Genomic DNA, 21,805 nt, shown 5'->3' on the forward strand with positions numbered 1-21,805 from the left:
ATCTCAAACATCTCGTCTCTCTTGTTCAGATCACTGTGTCTCAAACATCTAGTCTCTCATTCAGATCACTGTCTCAAACATCTAGTCTTGTTCAGATCACTGTGTCTCAAACATCTAGTCTCATGTTCAGATCACTGTCTCAAACATCTAGTCTTGTTCAGATCACTGTGTCTCAAACATCTAGTCTCGTTCAGATCACTGTGTCTCAAACATCTAGTCTCATGTTCAGATCACTGTGTCACTTGCATCATGCTTGTATTAATGCTTTTATAAAAATCTCGTCATAAATTCTAGCCTCTTTCCCATCCTAAATAAATACAATGTAAACGTATTTACCTGAAGCTTGTGGACATTTGACTTAGCAGCATGATACGTTTGATTTTCACCCAGATAAATAAACATTTCACTGTTCAACTGTCAGGTTTGGTAATGCACTTTAATTCATTTAAAACATTATACGATGGAATAGAGCACTTGAAAATACTTGTTTTTCACAAGATATCAACTGCCAAAAATATTACAAAAATATATTTAGGTTAAAATACAATACCATTGTCATTATACAGTTCAGTGAAAAAACTATGGCCTGAGAATCGATTTATGTGGAATCTATTCTATATCTCTGTGTTCAATCAAATACAGAAAATTAGAAATGTTTTGTAAAAACTGTAGCTGCTTGTTCTAGATGTTTCTATGGTAACTGTCCTGTTGAGACCAGAGCTGCTGCTTGTTCCAGATGTTTCTATGGTAACTGTCCTGTTGAGACCAGAGCTGCTGTTTGTTCCAGACGTTTCTATGGTAACTGTCCTGTTGAGACCAGAGCTGCTGTTTGTTCCAGACGTTTCTATGGTAACTGTCCTGTTGAGACCAGAGCTGCTGTTTGTTCCAGACGTTTCTATGGTAACTGTCCTGTTGAGACCAGAGCTGCTGTTTGTTCCAGACGTTTCTATGGTAACTGTCCTGTTGAGAGCTGTTCCTGAATCAGTGTGTATTCATTCATGTATATAATATTACATGCATCCGTCTCATCTCACAACTTCAATCCACTGTTCATTTTCCAAATAAGACTAAAGATGTGCCTAAGTAGAGTCTGGTAACCATGGTGATAACACCCAGGATGTATAGTAAGATGGTCAGTCCAGAGGGTCTGTCTGCATGCAGGTTAAATCCATGAAAAGCACCACAATCTGATCCCGAGTCAGTGTTAAAGTTTGATGCTGATGTTGACCGGTTACTCTGCCTCCTGCACCTCCTTACTCTTCAACCGCCCCCCTTCCTCCTCCACAATAATCTGACCCAGAATCAGAAGTTGTATGTAGTTATATGCTGATGTACCGCAGGGCTGAGCAGCTGTTCCCAGACCTGTTGTTCCTCCTGCTCCTCATCCATGTTGATGTACCGCAGGGCTGAGCAGCTGTTCCCAGACCTGTTGTTCCTCCTGCTCCTCCACCACCACCTCATCCATGTTGATGTACTGCAGGGCTGAGCAGCTGTTCCCAGACCTGTTGTTCCTCCTCCTACTTCTCCACCTCATCTATGCTGACGTAGCACAAGCCTGAGCGGCTGCTCCCAGACCACCACCACCTGCTCCACAGGCAGCCAGGTCCAGCAAGGCCAGCTCCCTGACCTCCTCCAGGAGAGAGTAGAGGTTGGGACATTTACTCTGTCTGAACTCCCTCTCCTCCTTGGACAGTTTGGGGGCCCGGCCCCTCTCCTCCTCCGCCTGCTGAGAGGCCTCCTCTGCCTGCCGAACCACCTCCTGGACCAGCTGGGAGCGGCCCCTAGCCCCCTGGGGCTGGGGGTTCTGGGCCTGAGTCTCGGGGGCCTGGTGGGGCCTGTTGCTGACCACTTCCAGACGGATTGTGTCTGAGTGACAACGTGATGGTTGTACTGAGATACGCACCTGAGGGGACGAGGATAGAACTAGCATTAGTTCATCTGTAAACACCTGAAGCCTGAGGAGCAGCTGGTTAGACCAATCAGAGGTAGGTTAGAGTAGGGCGGGAACAAAATCCTGCAGGAGGATAGCTCTCCAGGAGGAACGTGGGCCCCCTCAGGGCCTGTATTCACAAAGCGTCTCAAGATAGACCCCCCCCTCTCCTCTTCAAAACTGATCCTATAACAGCCCTCCGAGTCTTCAGACACTTTGTAAAGTAATCGAGTACAACTCACGGTGATGTGTTGGAACAGGTTGAAGGTGGAGGCGCCAGCAGCAGTAGTGGTAGTGATGTGGTCCAGGTATCTCTGTAGAGAACCAGTCTGCCAGTCACATCCTCCATCCTGGCTCTCACTCACCACCTGGCCCTCTCTGTTCTTCAGGTACACTGCCCCCTTCAGGCCATACCTGGGAACACACACAGTTGTCAGTGTGTTACAGTAGTCTTTTTAATCAACCTATTTATGGATATTGTTTGAGGAATATCTCAACATAAATCACTGTACAGAGTATAGTGATTTCTATTGTATGTTTTTGCTCAGTTCAATGCTAGCCTGGTCTGAGATATATTGGTGCTGTCTTGTCAACTCCTATGATTTACTGGTTGGCAATGACCATATGAGTTGGTAAGACAGCACTAACAGATCTGGGACCAGCTCTACTGTTATGACCTTACTGTTATGACCTCACTGTTATGACCTTACTGTTATGACCTCACTGTTATGACCTCACTGTTATGACCTCACTGTTATGACCTCACTGTTATGACCTCACTGTGGTATGAAGACCAGTTCTACTGTTATGACCTCACTGTTATGACCTCACTGTTATGACCTCACTGTGATATGAAGACCAGTTCTACTGTTATGACCTTACTGTTATGACCTCACTGTTATGACCTCACTGTTATGACCTCACTGTTATGACCTTACTGTGGTATGAAGACCAGTTCTACTGTTATGACCTCACTGTTATGACCTTACTGTTATGAACTCACTGTTATGACCTCACTGCGATATGAAGACCAGTTCTACTGTTATGACCTCACTGTTATGACCTCACTGTTATGACCTTACTGTTATGACCTCACTGTTATGACCTCACTGTTATGACCTTACTGTGGTATGAAGACCAGTTCTACTGTTATGACCTCACTGTTATGACCTTACTGTTATGACCTTACTGTTATGACCTTACTGTTATGACCTTACTGTGATATGAAGACCAGTTCTACTGTTATGACCTCACTGTTATGACCTCACTGTTATGACCTCACTGTGGTATGAAGACCAGTTCTACTGTTATGACCTTACTGTTATGACCTCACTGTGGTATGAAGACCAGTTCTACTGTTATGACCTCACTGTTATGACCTCACTGTTATGACCTCACTGTGGTATGAAGACCAGTTCTACTGTTATGACCTCACTGTTATGACCTTACTGTGATATGAAGACCAGTTCTACTGTTATGACCTCACTGTTATGACCTTACTGTTATGACCTTACTGTTATGACCTTACTGTTATGACCTTACTGTGATATGAAGACCAGTTCTACTGTTATGACCTCACTGTTATGACCTCACTGTTATGACCTTACTGTGGTATGAAGGCCAGTTCTACTGTTATGACCTCACTGTTATGACCTTACTGTGGTATGAAGACCAGCATGCCGTTGGCTCTGATGGTGTAGATGACCGCGTCGGCCACACAGCGCTCGTCTGTCTCTGGGTCTTTGTCTCTGAAGTAGAGACACTGGAAAAGCTCTGTGGACACCTTCTGGGCATGCTGTGCTGCCTAGGGGGTCAGAGGGTAGAGGTCAGGGGATACCCATCCTCACAGGGGACTTTCTACAGTAAAAGACTCCACACACTGTGCTCTATGCTCCCATGTCATTTATTGAAACAACGTTGACCATTATTAGGTCTTCATCACCCCCAAGTCGTCCATTTGAAGATGAATAAAATAACAGAAGTATGACATCTTCTCTTATCTCATCGGATCTTTATTTTGTTTTTTTAATGCTATTGTGGATGTTTGGTATTGCTACGATTACTGACCCTGTTCTTGTTGTTGATTTGCTGAGCCACCTCCTCCAACTCTTTGTTACTGGCTAAGGCCTTGGCTGGTCCCGCCCCCTTCTCCGTGGCGATGGCTGCGGTGAGCAGGCGGTGGACGATCATGTCGGCATAGCGACGGATGGGAGAGGTGAAGTGGGTGTATCGTTCCAGAGCCAGACCTGAAGGAAGGGACACAGAGGTAAACAAATAATCTCTGTCCAGATATAACCTGAAGGAAGGGTTAGGGTTAGTGGGTCATCTCTGTCCAGATATAACCTGAAGGAAGGGACACAGAGGTAAACACATCATCTCTGTCCAGATATAACCTGAAGGAAGGGACACAGAGGTAAACACATCATCTCTGTCCAGATATAACCTGAAGGAAGGGACACAGAGGTAAACACATCATCTCTGTCCAGATATAACCTGAAGGAAGGGACATAGAGGTAAACACATCATCTCTGTCCAGATATAACCTGAAGGAAGGGACACAGAGGTAAACACATCATCTCTGTCCAGATATAACCTGAAGGAAGAGACACAGAGGTAAACACATCATCTCTGTCCAGATATAACCTGAAGGAAGGGACACAGAGGTAAACACATCATCTCTGTCCAGATATAACCTGAAGGAAGGGTTAGGGTTAGTGGGTCATCTCTGTCCAGATATAACCTGAAGGAAGTGACACAGAGGTAAACACATCATCTCTGTCCAGATATAACCTGAAGGAAGGGACACAGAGGTAAACACATCATCTCTGTGCAGATATAACCTGAAGGAAGGGACACAGAGGTAAACACATCATATCTGTCCAGATATAACCTGAAGGAAGGGACACAGAGGTAAACACATCATCTCTGTCCAGATATAACCTGAAGGAAGGGACACAGAGGTAAACACATCATCTCTGTCCAGATATAACCTGAAGGAAGAGACACAGAGGTAAACACATCATCTCTGTCCAGATATAACCTGAAGGAAGGGACACAGAGGTAAACACATCATCTCTGTCCAGATATAACCTGAAGGAAGGGACATAGAGGTAAACACATCATCTCTGTCCAGATATAACCTGAAGGAAGAGACACAGATGTAAACACATCATCTCTGTCCAGATATAACCTGATGCCCCTTTACCCAATATGGTGAAAACTTCACCTAGCCAAAAGACAAGGTAGAGCCACTGCCAAATTGCTAGTGATAGTACTGGTCCTGAAGACATTAGTTACCATGGTGATAGTACTGGTCCTGAGGACATTAGTTACCATAGTGATAGTACTGGTCCTGAAGACATTAGTTACCATAGTGATAGTACTGGTCCTGAGGACATTAGTTACCATAGTGATAGCACTGGTCCTGATGACATTAGCTACCATAGTGATAGTACTGGTCCTGAGGACATTAGTTACCATAGTGATAGTACTGGTCCTGAGGACATTAGTTACCATAGTGATAGTACTGGTCCTGAGGACATTAGTTACCATAGTGATAGTACTGGTCCTGATGACATTAGTTACCATAGTGATAGTACTGGTCCTGAGGACATTAGTTACCATAGTGATTGTACTGGTCCTGAGGACATTAGTTACCATAGTGATAGTACTGGTCGACAGGGCAGGCTCCGGTAGAGAAGTAGAGGGCATTAGACATGGCCATGGTAGCCATCACCCTCAGCAGCCGGTTCACCAGCGGGTCCCGGGGGTCCACGGCCCGGTCCAGGGAGTCAGCCAGGGCCTTGTTTGACCTGGGACAGGGAGTCAAGGTTGAACTTTACTGCTATTTGTCATTTGATCTCGCCTGTACATTTTAATTAGTTGTTCTTTTGGTTGACTGGTGTGCAGACATGGGATCAAACACATTTGTCAAATATTTGTAGTTTGCACTTTTGGGAGTATTCCATTCGTTCCATTGCACAAGGCAAAACTACATAAAGTGCAAGTCAATAATTTGACATATTTAATATGACACATGTCTGTTCCATGTCTCTGTTCAAAGACGATAATAATTCCATGCATATCGATAGTTCAACGGCTTATAACACAGTTAATAGAAGTGTTATTAACACAGCTTATAACCTGTACCTGGTGTCTATGTATAGTTAAATGGCTGGTTAGTTAGTGACACCATAGTAACAGTATACCTGGTGTCTATGTATAGTTAAATGGCTGGTTAGTTAGTGACACCATAGTAACAGTATACCTGGTGTCTATGTATAGTTAAATGGCTGGTTAGTTAGTGACACCATAGTAACAGTATACCTGGTGTCTATGTATAGTTAAATGGCTGGTTAGTTAGTGACACCATAGTAACAGTATACCTGGTGTCTATGTATAGTTAAATGGCTGGTTAGTTAGTGACACCATAGTAACAGTATACCTGGTGTCTATGTATAGTTAAATGGCTGGTTAGTTAGTGACACCATAGTAACAGTATACCTGGTGTCTATGTATAGTTAAATGGCTGGTTAGTTAGTGACACCATAGTAACAGTATACCTGGTGTCTATGTATAGTTAAATGGCTGGTTAGTTAGTGACACCATAGTAACAGTATACCTGGTGTCTATGTATAGTTAAATGGCTGGTTAGTTAGTGACACCATGGTAACAGTATACCTGGTGTCTATGTATAGTTAAATGGCTGGTTAGTTAGTGACACCATAGTAACAGTATACCTGGTGTCTATGTATAGTTAAATGGCTGGTTAGTTAGTGACACCATAGTAACAGTATACCTGGTGTCTATGTATAGTTAAATGGCTGGTTAGTTAGTGACACCATAGTAACAGTATACCTGGTGTCTATGTATAGTTAAATGGCTGGTTAGTTAGTGACACCATAGTAACAGTATACCTGGTGTCTATGTATAGTTAAATGGCTGGTTAGTTAGTGACACCATAGTAACAGTATACCTGGTGTCTATGTATAGTTAAATGGCAGGTTAGTTAGTGACACCATAGTAACAGTATACCTGGTGTCTATGTATAGTTAAATGGCTGGTTAGTTAGTGACACCATAGTAACAGTATACCTGGTGTCTATGTATAGTTAAATGGCTGGTTAGTTAGTGACACCATAGTAACAGTATACCTGGTGTCTATGGTGAAGCCGCGTGCCCGGGCACTGTCCTGTAGCTGGTTGAAGAACTCTTGGCGTGGGGGCGGGTGGTGGCGCAGCAAGGCCTGCTGGGGGAAACTCTCCTGGATCTTACGGGCCACCCAGTGGTTGGCATAGATCATGCACTCTGCAACCTGGAAACACACCCGTCTCCATCTTGTTAGCTAGGATGTGCATTGGCTAGCTCATTGATAGGAACGACAAGCAGGATTCGTTGGCTAACATGCTATGGTTTCTACTTCTTCAAATAGTCAGTTACAACAACAAACATGACAACAGTCAAACATGACAACAGTCAAACATGACAACAGTCAAACATGACAACAACAAACACTACAACAACAAACATGACAACAACAAACATTATAACAACAAACATTACAACAACAAACATTACAACAGTCAAACATGACAACAGTCAAACATGACAACAGTCAAACATGACAACAACAAACACTACAACAACAAACATTACAACAGTCAAACATTACAACAGTCAAACATGACAACAGTCAAACATGACAACAGTCAAACATGACAACAACAAATATTACAACAACAAACATTACAACAACAAACATTACAACAACATACATGACAACAACAAACATGACAACAACAAACATTACAACAGTCAAACATGACAACAGTCAAACATTACAACAACAAACATTACAACAGTCGAAATCACAATTGTATGTATGTTTTTTTCTTCAACGTAACCTTTTTGTTTGTGGCACAAGAAAACAGTGAACAGAAATATGAATTCAAACGTCTGTTGCTACAATGTTTAGTTACCCACCGTCTCATGGACCTCCAGTGGTTGTCTGGGCACCAGGGCTGTGATGTTCTTGTCCTCATCCAGCTGCGCCCTCACCTCTACCCCCTCCAGCTCCAACGCTCCTCCCTTGTCCCTCTGGGCACGCAGCTGTCTGGTGGACAGATGTATGGTGCATTTATGTCAGTGTTATCTAATCATTCTTTAACAATGATTAACAGAAACCCTCTTCTGGCCACGTGGGTGAGACAGTGATTAACAGAAACCCTCTAGTACCCACCTGGCCACGTGGGTGAGACAATGATTAACAGAAAGCCTCTTCTGGCCACGTGGGTGAGACAATGATTAACAGAAACCCTCTAGTACCCACCTGGCCACGTGGGTGAGACAATGATTAACAGAAACCCCTAGTACCCACCTGGCCACGTGGGTGAGACAGTGATTAACAGAAACCCCTAGTACCCACCTGGCCACGTGGGTGAGACAGTGATTAACAGAAACCCTCTAGTACCCACCTGGCCACGTGGGTGAGACAGTGATTAACAGAAACCCTCTAGTACCCACCTGGCCATGTGGGTGAGACAGTGATTAACAGAAAGCCTCTTCTGGCCACGTGGGTGAGACAATGATTAACAGAAACCCTCTAGTACCCACCTGGCCACGTGGGTGAGACAATGATTAACAGAAACCCTCTAGTACCCACCTGGCCACGTGGGTGAGACAGTGATTAACAGAAACCCTCTAGTACCCACCTGGCCACGTGGGTGAGACAGTGATTATCAGAAACCCTCTAGTACCCACCTGGCCACGTGGGTGAGACAATGATTAACAGAAACCCTCTAGTACCCACCTGGCCACGTGGGTGAGACAGTGATTAACAGAAACCCCTAGTACCCACCTGGCCACGTGGGTGAGACAGTGATTAACAGAAAGCCTCTTCTGGCCATGTGGGTGAGACAATGATTAACAGAAACCCTCTAGTACCCACCTGGCCACGTGGGTGAGACAGTGATTAACAGAAAGCCTCTTCTGGCCACGTGGGTGAGACAATGATTAACAGAAACCCTCTAGTACCCACCTGGCCACGTGGGTGAGACAGTGATTATCAGAAACCCCTAGTACCCACCTGGCCACGTGGGTGAGACAATGATTAACAGAAACCCTCTAGTACCCACCTGGCCACGTGGGTGAGACAATGATTAACAGAAACCCTCTAGTACCCACCTGGCCACGTGGGTGAGACAGTGATTAACAGAAACCCTCTAGTACCCACCTGGCCACGTGGGTGAGACAGTGATTAACAGAAACCCCTAGTACCCACCTGGCCACGTGGGTGAGACAATGATTAACAGAAACCCCTAGTACCCACCTGGCCACGTGGGTGAGACAATGATTAACAGAAACCCTCTAGTACCCACCTGGCCACGTGGGTGAGACAGTGATTAACAGAAACCCCTAGTACCCACCTGGCCACGTGGGTGAGACAATGATTAACAGAAACCCTCTTCTGGCCACGTGGGTGAGACAATGATTAACAGAAACCCCTAGTACCCACCTGGCCACGTGGGTGAGACAATGATTAACAGAAACCCTCTAGTACCCACCTGGCCACGTGGGTGAGACAGTGATTAACAGAAACCCCTAGTACCCACCTGGCCATGTGGGTGAGACAGTGATTAACAGAAACCCTCTAGTACCCACCTGGCCACGTGGGTGAGACAGTGATTAACAGAAACCCCCTAGTACCCACCTGGCCACGTGGGTGAGACAATGATTAACAGAAACCCTCTAGTACCCACCTGGCCACGTGGGTGAGACAGTGATTAACAGAAACCCTCTAGTACCCACCTGGCCACGTGGGTGAGACAGTGATTAACAGAAACCCCTAGTACCCACCTGGCCACGTGGGTGAGACAGTGATTAACAGAAACCCTCTTCTGGCCACGTGGGTGAGACAGTGATTAACAGAAACCCTCTAGTACCCACCTGGCCACGTGGGTGAGACAATGATTAACAGAAACCCTCTAGTACCCACCTGGCCACGTGGGTGAGACAATGATTAACAGAAACCCTCTAGTACCCACCTGGCCACGTGGGTGAGACAGTGATTAACAGAAACCCTCTTCTGGCCACGTGGGTGAGACAATGATTAACAGAAACCCTCTAGTACCCACCTGGCCACGTGGGTGAGACAGTGATTAACAGAAACCCTCTAGTACCCACCTGGCCACGTGGGTGAGACAATGATTAACAGAAACCCCTAGTACCCACCTGGCCACGTGGGTGAGACAATGATTAACAGAAACCCCTAGTACCCACCTGGCCACGTGGGTGAGACAGTGATTAACAGAAACCCTCTTCTGGTCACGTGGGTGAGACAATGATTAACAGAAACCCCTAGTACCCACCTGGCCACGTGGGTGAGACAATGATTAACAGAAACCCTCTAGTACCCACCTGGCCACGTGGGTGAGACAATGATTAACAGAAACCCCTAGTACCCACCTGGCCACGTGGGTGAGACAATGATTAACAGAAACCCTCTAGTACCCACCTGGCCACGTGGGTGAGACAGTGATTAACAGAAACCCTCTAGTACCCACCTGGCCACGTGGGTGAGACAGTGATTAACAGAAACCCTCTAGTACCCACCTGGCCACGTGGGTGAGACAATGATTAACAGAAACCCCTAGTACCCACCTGGCCACGTGGGTGAGACAATGATTAACAGAAACCCCTAGTACCCACCTGGCCACGTGGGTGAGACAGTGATTAACAGAAACCCTCTTCTGGCCACGTGGGTGAGACAATGATTAACAGAAACCCCTAGTACCCACCTGGCCACGTGGGTGAGACAATGATTAACAGAAACCCTCTAGTACCCACCTGGCCACGTGGGTGAGACAATGATTAACAGAAACCCCTAGTACCCACCTGGCCACGTGGGTGAGACAATGATTAACAGAAACCCTCTAGTACCCACCTGGCCACGTGGGTGAGACAGTGATTAACAGAAACCCTCTAGTACCCACCTGGCCACGTGGGTGAGGGTCTCCAGGGCCTGGGTGAGCTGGGCCAGCTTGGCATCCCTCTCCCCAGGTGGTAGCTGGGCTATAGAATAATAATAATAAGAAGAAGAAGAATATAACTTTATTGACAACACAATGAGGAAATGACTTTGGCTTCACAATAAAATGAATGAAACCAGAACATACAAACACATGTGTTCTATTCCCTCTGTAGTGCACTACTATAGCACCCTATTCCCTCTGTAGTGCACTACTGGAGAAGGGTAGTGCACTACTTTAGACAGCCTGGAGAAGGGTAGTGCACTACTTTAGACAGCTTGGAGAAGGGTAGTGCACTACTTTAGACAGCCTGGAGAAGGGTAGTGCACTACTTTAGACAGCCTGGAGAAGGGTAGTGCACTACTTTAGACAGCCTGGAGAAGGGTAGTGCACAACCTCTGTCTCCTCTCCATTCAGCAGTATTAAAACATGATGGTACCTAGTTCTGGGACCTCTGTCTCCTCTCCATTCAGCAGTATTAAAACATGATGGTACCTAGTTCTGGGACCTCTGCCTCCTCTCCATTCAGCAGTATTAAAACATGATGGTACCTAGTTCTGGGACCTCTGCCTCCTCTCCGTTGAGCAGAGCCTGGGCCAGTTCATAGTAAAGCTGGTAGGAGGATTGGATTAGTGTACGACCGTACCACACCTTGTTCACCGCCAGGGTCTGGGCATCCAGGTCCCACATGACGCTCATGGCATACCTGGACACACGGACACGCACAGAGAGACACACAAACACGCACAGAGGGACACACAGACACGAACAGAGGGACACACGGACAGCTGTTAATGAGACAAGGACATACAGCCTCAGTCTACTGGATAGTTCCAACCAACGTTATGAGAGTGACCTAAGACTAAATGAGTCATCCTGATAAACTTCACTGAGGTTTACAGAGCAGAGGTCAGAGGTCAGTGTGTTGTGGTGTCAGTAAGTGTTGTTCCTTCACCTGTCCACTCCTCCCAACAGAGGTCAGAGGTCAGTGTGATGTAGTGTTGATCTCTCACCTGTCCACCCCTCCCAACAGAGGTCAGAGGTCAGTGTGATGTAGTGTTGATCTCTCACCTGTCCACCCCTCCCAACAGAGGTCAGAGGTCAGTGTGATGTAGTGTTGATCTCTCACCTGTCCACCCCTCCCAGCAGAGAGCAGAGGTCAGCACTGAGGACAGCAGGCAGCATGTCATACCTGCGGTCGGCCAGGTAGTACGTGGTGGCCCTGATGAGAACATGACAGGAGAAAGAGTTACTGGAGCTAACACAGTCACCAGCAGGGGGCGACTGACCCCACAACATCAGACCATACTGACTGTCAGACTGGAGGAGGGAGATGGACAGGAGGGACCTGCCATAACCGTTGACTTAGGGAAAGTGGGTATTCCAGGGTCACTTTAAGGGAGGAGTTATCCATGATTCACCAAATGATATTTTGAAAGAGGAAGCAAAATATTTTAAGCATATGTTTTCTTTTCATTCGCCTCCATTTCCACTGAATGATGTTAACTGTAAGGATTTCAATCAAATCTTTTCAGTCTGGAAAAACACCAGGGCTTGATGGTATACCAGTAGAGGGATATCAGACCTTTTTTTGATGTACTCAAAAGATCCATTATTAGCGTGTTTTAATTACTCTTATACAAACGGTAGACTTTCAGGTACTCAACAAGAAGGTCTGATTTCATTACTACTAAAACAGGACCCAGGTGGGAAGTATAAAGATCCAGTCCATTTAAAACACTGGAGGCCTCTAACACTTCAATGTTGTGATGCGAAAATCCTTGCAAAATGCATAGCACATAGAATAAAAAAGGTTTTACCAAATATTGTTCATCCTGATCAGACAGTTTTTTTACATGGACGATATATTGGAGATAATATACGACAGTTACTTGAAATAATTGAACATTATGAAACATCGAAGATACCAGGTCTGGTCTTCATAGCAGATTTTGAAAAGGCGTTTGATGAAGTATGACTAGAATTTATGGATTACTTTAATTTTCGTGAATCTCTTAAACAATGGGTTAAAGTTATGTATAGCAACCCCAGATGTAAAATAGTAAATAATAGTTACTTCTCAGAAAATATAGAGCTTTTAAGAGGAGTAAAACAAGGCTGTCCGTTGTCTCCATATCTATTTATTATGGCCATTGAAATGCTAGCTATTAAAATGAGATCCAACAAGAACATCAAGGGGCTAGAAATCCAGGGGATAAAAACTAAAGTGTCAATGTATGTTGATGACTCTGGATCCCTGTACAGTCTCATTGAATATCTTGGTAACTTTTCTAGCCTCTCTGGATTAAAACCTAATTATGACAAGTGTACCATATTACGTATTGGATCGTTAAAAAAATAGAGTGTTTACACTACCTTGTAGTTTACCAATAAAATGGGCGGATGGTGAAGTAGACATACTTGGTATTCACATCTCAAAAAATATAAATTAATTTACCACAATTAATTTCAATAGAAAGTTAGCAAAAATAGATGAGATTCTGCAACCATGGAGAGGTAAATACTTGTCTATTTATGGAAAAAATCACATTGATTAACTCGTTGGTCCTATCACAGTTTACTTACTAATGGCACTGCCAACTCCGGACGACTCATTTTTTAAATCATATGAGCAAAAAATATTTCATTTTATTTGGAATGCTAAACCAGAAAACAATTAAATGTGCCTATTTATATAATGAATATGAGTTTGGGGGGATAAAATTATTAAATATTAAAGCTTTAAACCTCTCACTAAAAGCTTCACTCATACATAAATTAAACCCAAAATGGTTCTTCAGTAGATTATTAAGAAAAGCTCGTCCTTTGTTCAAAAATTGCTTTTTTGCCTTCATACAGATTACAACTTCTCATTTCCGACTAATTGGAAAGGAAATGTTGTTTATAGTATGGCCCTTTCTTAAACAAGCCGTACAAAGCTGGTTACAATTTAAGTTTTATCCTCCAGAAAATATAGAACAAATATTACAACAAATGTTATGGTTAAACTCAAATATACTGATGAATTAAAAACCATTCTTTATGGATTTTTGTTATTTTTTTAACTGGTGTTATATTTATTAATGATATTATGAATAGAAATGTAGGAGTTAAGTCACAAACGCAGTTATCGAATATATATGGGAATATCTGCTCAATCCAAACTTATAATGAACTGATTGCAGCACTACCACAAAAATGGAGGAGGCAAGTGGAAAGGGGAGAAGGTAGGGAACTTGTTTGCCTGCCGTATATTAAAGATACAAACTGGCTGAAAGGAACTGGCATAAATAGAAAAATATACCAGTTTCATTTGAGGACAGAAATGTTGACAGCTGCGCCATACAGGTTGTAAAGTAAATAGGAGGAGATTTGTGACGTACTGATTCCATGGCACATGGTTTATGAACTGGTACAAAACACTACACATGATTCAACACTTCAAGGTTTTCAATTTAAGTTATTGTATAGAATTCTTGCCACCAACAGAACGCTATGTATATATATATGGGGCGTACAACAATCTCCGCTCTGTAGATTGTGCTGTGAAGAGACAGAATCACTAGATCATTTATTCTGGTATTGCTCCTATGTAGCTTGTTTCTGGTCACAGGTTCAGGAATGGTTAAAAAAATCACAACATGCATTTAAAATGAACCTTACAAATAGCAGTGTTGGGCGATCTGGACAGCCATAGTCAACAAATAATACAATAATACTGGTAGGAAAGGTTTTCATCTTTAGCTCATAATCTGTGGATACGATTAGAAAGGTTCAACATGTATGTAAAGCTTCACAGCACGAAAAATATATGGAACATGGAAATCAAATGAGAATGGTCTATGGTGATAGGTGGGATGGGCTGAGAGTGGCTGAGCGTTGGGATTGGCTGAGGGTTGGGATTGGCTGAGGGTTGGGAGTGTTTGAGGGTTGGGATTGGCTGAGGGTTGGGATTGGCTGAGGGTTGGGATTGGCTGAGGGTTGGGAGTGTTTGAGGGTTGGGATTGGCTGAGGGTTGGGATTGGCTGAGGGTTGGGATTGGCTGAGGGTTGGGAGTGTTTGAGGGTTGGGATTGGCTGAGGGTTGGGATTGGCTGAGGGTTGGGATTGGCTGAGGGTTGGGATTAAAGAGTTTGTTTGGTAATGTGTTATTGTTATGTGATTATTGTTATATTATTGGTATGCTTTATATCAAGGTACCGGGTATGTAAAACATATGTATATGTAGCAAAACATCTGTAAAAAAAAAAACAGAAAATATATGTCCTCCAAAGAGGGGGGGTGGTGGAAGGGTTAATACATGTTTTCTTTATTTAAATAGAGGGAGGACCTGGCCCATGCCTCACAGACACTCAAACACATTCACTCCCTCACTCTCCCTCTCACCTAGCGCGAGCCTCCAGGTCCGTCAGCGACCCCTCTTTAACAAAGTGTGTGACGTCAGCGATGTGAACGCCCAGCTCTAACCTCTGACCCCCCGGGTCGGGGGGGAGGCTGCGTATGGACAGGGTGTCGTCTACGTCCTCACAGCCCCGAGGGTCGATGCTGAACACCAGGTGGGTTTGTCTCAGATCCCGTCTGGTAATCACCTCAGCAGGGTCTACTGACCAGGGGCTCTCAGGGGAGGACACTGGCATCTCAGCGAGCTAGATACACACAAACAGATGTGCAGTGACGCATACATCAACATACAGAGACATGCAGACACACACACCAAGAAATATACATTTAAAAAATAAAAAGCCTCATTTCTACATAGGTACTCCGCTGCATCTACAGGGTCTCCCGGCAGGACACGTTTATGGAGGTAAGCAAAACAATTTACATCTTAGTGCAAAGACTGACTTTACTAGAACCTACCTAGATACAGTTCTCTATGAGGATGGTATATTATACTATAACTGGATACAGTTCTCTATGAGGATGGTATATTATACTATAACTGGATACAGTTCTCTATGAGGATGGTATATTATACTATAACTGGATACAGTTCTCTATGAGGATGGTATATTATACTATAACTGGATACAGTTCTCTATGAGGATGGTATATTATACTATAACTGGATACAGTTCTCTATGAGGATGGTATATTATACTATAACTGGATACAGTTCTCTATGAGGATGGTATATTATACTATAACTGGATACAGTTCTCTATGAGGATGGTATATTATACTATAACTGGATACAGTTCTCTATGAGGATGGTATATTATACTATAACTGGATACAGTTCTCTATGAGGATGGTATATTATACTATAACTGGATACAGTTCTCTATGAGGATGGTATATTATACTATAACTGGATACAGTTCTCTATGAGGATGGTATATTATACTATAACTGGATACAGTTCTCTATGAGGATGGTATATTATACTATAACTGGATACAGTTCTCTATGAGGATGGTATATTATACTATAACTGGATACAGTTCTCTATGAGGATGGTATATTATACTATAACTGGATACAGTTCTCTATGAGGATGGTATATTATACTATAACTGGATACAGTTCTCTATGAGGATGGTATATTATACTATAACTGGATACAGTTCTCTATGAGGATGGTATATTATACTATAACTGGATACAGTTCTCTATGAGGATGGTATATTATACTATAACTGGATACAGTTCTCTATGAGGATGGTATATTATACTATAACCTACCTAGATACAGTTCTCTATGAGGATGGTATATTATACTATAACTGGATACAGTTCTCTATGAGGATGGTATATTATACTATAACTGGATACAGTTCTCTATGAGGATGGTATATTATACTATAACTGGATACAGTTCTCTATGAGGATGGTGTATTATACTATAACCTGGATACAGTTCTCTATGAGGATGGTATATTATACTATAACCTACCTAGATACAGTTCTCTATGAGGATGGTATATTATACTATAACTGGATACAGTTCTCTATGAGGATGGTATATTATACTATAACTGGATACAGTTCTCTATGAGGATGGTATATTATACTATAACTGGATACAGTTCTCTATGAGGATGGTATATTATACTATAACTGGATACAGTTCTCTATGAGGATGGTATATTATACTATAACTGGATACAGTTCTCTATGAGGATGGTATATTATACTATAACTGGATACAGTTCTCTATGAGGATGGTATATTATACTATAACTGGATACAGTTCTCTATGAGGATGGTATATTATACTATAACTGGATACAGTTCTCTATGAGGATGGTATATTATACTATAACTGGATACAGTTCTCTATGAGGATGGTATATTATACTATAACTGGATACAGTTCTCTATGAGGATGGTATATTATACTATAACCTACCTAGATACAGTTCTCTATGAGGATGGTATATTATACTATAACTGGATACAGTTCTCTATGAGGATGGTATATTATACTATAACTGGATACAGTTCTCTATGAGGATGGTATATTATACTATAACCTACCTGGATACAGTTCTCTATGAGGATGGTATATTATACTATAACCTACCTAGATACAGTTCTCTATGAGGATGGTATATTATACTATAACTGGATACAGTTCTCTATGAGGATGGTATATTATACTATAACTGGATACAGTTCTCTATGAGGATGGTATATTATACTATAACTGGATACAGTTCTCTATGAGGATGGTATATTATACTATAACTGGATACAGTTCTCTATGAGGATGGTATATTATACTATAACTGGATACAGTTCTCTATGAGGATGGTATATTATACTATAACTGGATACAGTTCTCTATGAGGATGGTATATTATACTATAACCTACCTGGATACAGTTCTCTATGAGGATGGTATATTATACTATAACTGGATACAGTTCTCTATGAGGATGGTATATTATACTATAACTGGATACAGTTCTCTATGAGGATGGTATATTATACTATAACTGGATACAGTTCTCTATGAGGATGGTATATTATACTATAACTGGATACAGTTCTCTATGAGGATGGTATATTATACTATAACTGGATACAGTTCTCTATGAGGATGGTATATTATACTATAACTGGATACAGTTCTCTATGAGGATGGTATATTATACTATAACTGGATACAGTTCTCTATGAGGATGGTGTATTATACTATAACCTGGATACAGTTCTCTATGAGGATGGTATATTATACTATAACTACCTGGATACAGTTCTCTATGAGGATGGTATATTATACTATAACTGGATACAGTTCTCTATGAGGATGGTATATTATACTATAACTGGATACAGTTCTCTATGAGGATGGTATATTATACTATAACTGGATACAGTTCTCTATGAGGATGGTATATTATACTATAACTGGATACAGTTCTCTATGAGGATGGTATATTATACTATAACTGGATACAGTTCTCTATGAGGATGGTATATTATACTATAACTGGATACAGTTCTCTATGAGGATGGTATATTATACTATAACTGGATACAGTTCTCTATGAGGATGGTATATTATACTATAACTGGATACAGTTCTCTATGAGGATGGTATATTATACTATAACTGGATACAGTTCTCTATGAGGATGGTATATTATACTATAACTGGATACAGTTCTCTATGAGGATGGTATATTATACTATAACTGGATACAGTTCTCTATGAGGATGGTATATTATACTATAACTGGATACAGTTCTCTATGAGGATGGTATATTATACTATAACTGGATACAGTTCTCTATGAGGATGGTATATTATACTATAACTGGATACAGTTCTCTATGAGGATGGTATATTATACTATAACTGGATACAGTTCTCTATGAGGATGGTATATTATACTATAACTGGATACAGTTCTCTATGAGGATGGTATATTATACTATAACTGGATACAGTTCTCTATGAGGATGGTATATTATACTATAACTGGATACAGTTCTCTATGAGGATGGTATATTATACTATAACTGGAACAGTTCTCTATGAGGATGGTATATTATACTATAACTGGATACAGTTCTCTATGAGGATGGTATATTATACTATAACTGGATACAGTTCTCTATGAGGATGGTATATTATACTATAACTGGATACAGTTCTCTATGAGGATGGTATATTATACTATAACCTACCTGGATACAGTTCCTATGAGGATGGTATATTATACTATAACCTACCTATACAGTTCTCTATGAGGATGGTATATTATATATAACTGGATACAGTTCTCTATGAGGATGGTATATTATACTATAACTGGATACAGTTCTCTATGAGGATGGTATTTATACTATAACTGGATACAGTTCTCTATGAGGATGGTATTATACTATAACTGGATACAGTTCTCTATGAGGATGGTATATTATACTATAACTACCTAGATACAGTTCTCTATGAGGATGGTATATTAACTATAACTGGATACAGTTCTCTATGAGGATGGTATATTATACTATAACTGGATACAGTTCTCTATGAGGATGGTATATTATACTATAACTGGATACAGTTCTCTATGAGGATGGTATATTATACTATAACTGGATACAGTTCTCTATGAGGATGGTATATTATACTATAACTGGATACAGTTCTCTATGAGGATGGTATATTATACTATAACTGGATACAGTTTCTCTATGAGGATGGTATATTATACTATAACTGGATACAGTTCTCTATGAGGATGGTATATTATACTATAACTGGATACAGTTCTCTATGAGGATGGTATATTATACTATAACTGGATACAGTTCTCTATGAGGATGGTATATTATACTATAACTGGATACAGTTCTCTATGAGGATGGTATATTATACTATAACTGGATACAGTTCTCTATGAGGATGGTATATTATACTATAACTGGATACAGTTCTCTATGAGGATGGTATATTATACTATAACTGGATACAGTTCTCTATGAGGATGGTATATTATACTATAACTGGATACAGTTCTCTATGAGGATGGTATATTATACTATAACTGGATACAGTTCTCTATGAGGATGGTATATTATAACTGGATACAGTTCTCTATGAGGATGGTATATTATACTATAACTGGATACAGTTCTCTATGAGGATGGTATATTATACTATAACTGGATACAGTTCTCTATGAGGATGGTATATTATACTATAACTGGATACAGTTCTCTATGAGGATGGTATATTATACTATAACTGGATACAGTTCTCTATGAGGATGGTATATTATACTATAACTGGATACAGTTCTCTATGAGGATGGTATATTATACTATAAACTGGATACAGTTCTCTATGAGGATGGTATATTATACTATAACTGGATACAGTTCTCTATGAGGATGGTATATTATACTATAACTGGATACAGTTCTCTATGAGGATGGTATATTATACTATAACTGGATACAGTTCTCTATGAGGATGGTATATTATACTATAACTGGATACAGTTCTCTATGAGGATGGTATATTATACTATAACTGGATACAGTTCTCTATGAGGATGGTATATTATACTATAACTGGATACAGTTCTCTATGAGGATGGTATATTATACTTAACTGGATACAGTTCTCTATGAGGATGGTATATTATACTATAACTGGATACAGTTCTCTATGAGGATGGGTATAGATACTATAACTGGATACAGTCCCTATGGGGATGGTATATTATACTATAAGCCTACCTGGATACAGTTTCTCTATGGAGGATGGTATATTATACTATAACTGGATACAGTGTTCTCTATGAGTATGGTATCTTATACTATAAACTGTACAGTTCTCTATGAGGATGGTATAATTTACTATAACTGATACAGTTCTCTATGAGGATGTATATTATACTATAACTGGATACAGTTTCTCTATGAGGATGGTATATTATCTATAACTGATACAGTTCCTAGAGGATGGGTATAGTATACTATACTGGATACGTTTCTCCTATGAGGAGGTATATTAATACTTCTAACTGATACAGTTCTCTATGAGATGGGTGAATACATGGGTAATGAGAACCCTGCTGATACTAGATCCTCTATAGTGAATACATGGGTAATGAGAACCCTGCTGTTATTGATCCTTAATAGGTGAATACCTGGGTAATGAGAACCCTGCTGTATACTGCTCCTCTATAGGTGAATACCTGGTTAATGAGAAGCCTGCTGAATACTCCTCTACAGCGTGAATACCCTGGTAATGGAACCCAGGGAACATCAGTCAAAAGGACCCATACAAGAAGCAGGGTGGGGTTAAGATCAGTTTCTTAGTTGTATAGTGTATACTACCTTTACTCCTGAGGTCGCGACTGTTACACCCTGGATAACTACTGTGATTACTATTATTGACCATGCTGGTTCATTTATGAAACATTTAACATCTTGTCCATGTTCTGTTATAATCTCCACCCGGCACAGCCAGAAGAGGAGTGGCCACCCCTCATAGCCTGTTCCTCTCTAGGTTTCTGCCTATGGTTTGGCCTTTTCTATGGGAGTTTTTCCTAGCCACTGTGCTTCTACACATGCATTTGCTTGCTGTTTGGGGTTTTAGGCTGGGTTTCGCACTACAGCACTTTGAGATATCAAGCATGATGTACGAAGGGCTATAAAATAACATTTGATTTTGATTTTGATTGGTCTGTGGGCTCTGTTGGTAAGAGTGAGACCCAGGCTTGTGGGTTTCAATTCCCCGCAGGGAGTACATAGCCTACACATCCCTGAAACACGGATTTTTAAAAAACATCTACTGTATTATCAGCCAGTGTATTGTTACCTTGTGACATTGACTCTTGGTACTTCAGGAGCACAAGAAACTAGAAGGAGTCGAACTGGCCCTGC

At 41.5% G+C, this 21,805-nt stretch overlaps 1 protein-coding gene across 2 annotated transcripts; it reads right to left on the bottom strand.

Annotated features, from left to right (window-relative positions):
- Window positions 1-412: 412 nt before the first annotated feature.
- LOC120025332 (DIS3-like exonuclease 1) lies at window positions 413-15,596 on the bottom strand. 2 transcript variants are annotated; one of them, XM_038969855.1, is made up of 12 exons: window positions 15,341-15,454; window positions 12,085-12,177; window positions 11,911-11,920; window positions 11,507-11,661; window positions 10,920-10,998; window positions 7,912-8,041; window positions 7,083-7,243; window positions 5,588-5,742; window positions 3,998-4,176; window positions 3,589-3,734; window positions 2,173-2,344; window positions 413-1,903 (listed from the first exon to the last, which is right to left on the bottom strand). In XM_038969855.1, the coding sequence occupies exons 2-12, from the start codon at window positions 12,143-12,145 to the stop codon at window positions 1,535-1,537; spliced, it is 1,617 nt and encodes a 538-aa protein (XP_038825783.1). In that variant the 5' UTR covers window positions 12,146-12,177; window positions 15,341-15,454; the 3' UTR covers window positions 413-1,534. The 2 variants fall into 2 exon arrangements, with proteins under 2 accessions (XP_038825783.1, XP_038825782.1); XM_038969854.1 differs by lacking the exon at window positions 11,911-11,920 and having other exon boundaries at window positions 15,341-15,596.
- Window positions 15,597-21,805: the final 6,209 nt, after the last annotated feature.

The sequence above is a fragment of the Salvelinus namaycush genome, chromosome 30 (genome assembly GCF_016432855.1).
Source record: "Salvelinus namaycush isolate Seneca chromosome 30, SaNama_1.0, whole genome shotgun sequence".
NCBI lineage: Eukaryota > Metazoa > Chordata > Actinopteri > Salmoniformes > Salmonidae > Salvelinus > Salvelinus namaycush.

Coding starts and splice junctions, on each gene's coding strand:
- LOC120025332 (XM_038969854.1), bottom strand. CDS start 15,591: ATGCCAGTGTCCTCCCCTGAGAGCCCCTGGTCAGTAGACCCTGCTGAG. Junction 5,743..7,082: donor GGCTTCACCATAGACACCAG/GTATACTGTTAC, acceptor TCCCTGTCCCAG/GTCAAACAAGGCCCTGGCTG. Junction 4,177..5,587: donor CGACCAGTACTATCACTATG/GTAACTAATGTC, acceptor CCCTTCCTTCAG/GTCTGGCTCTGGAACGATAC.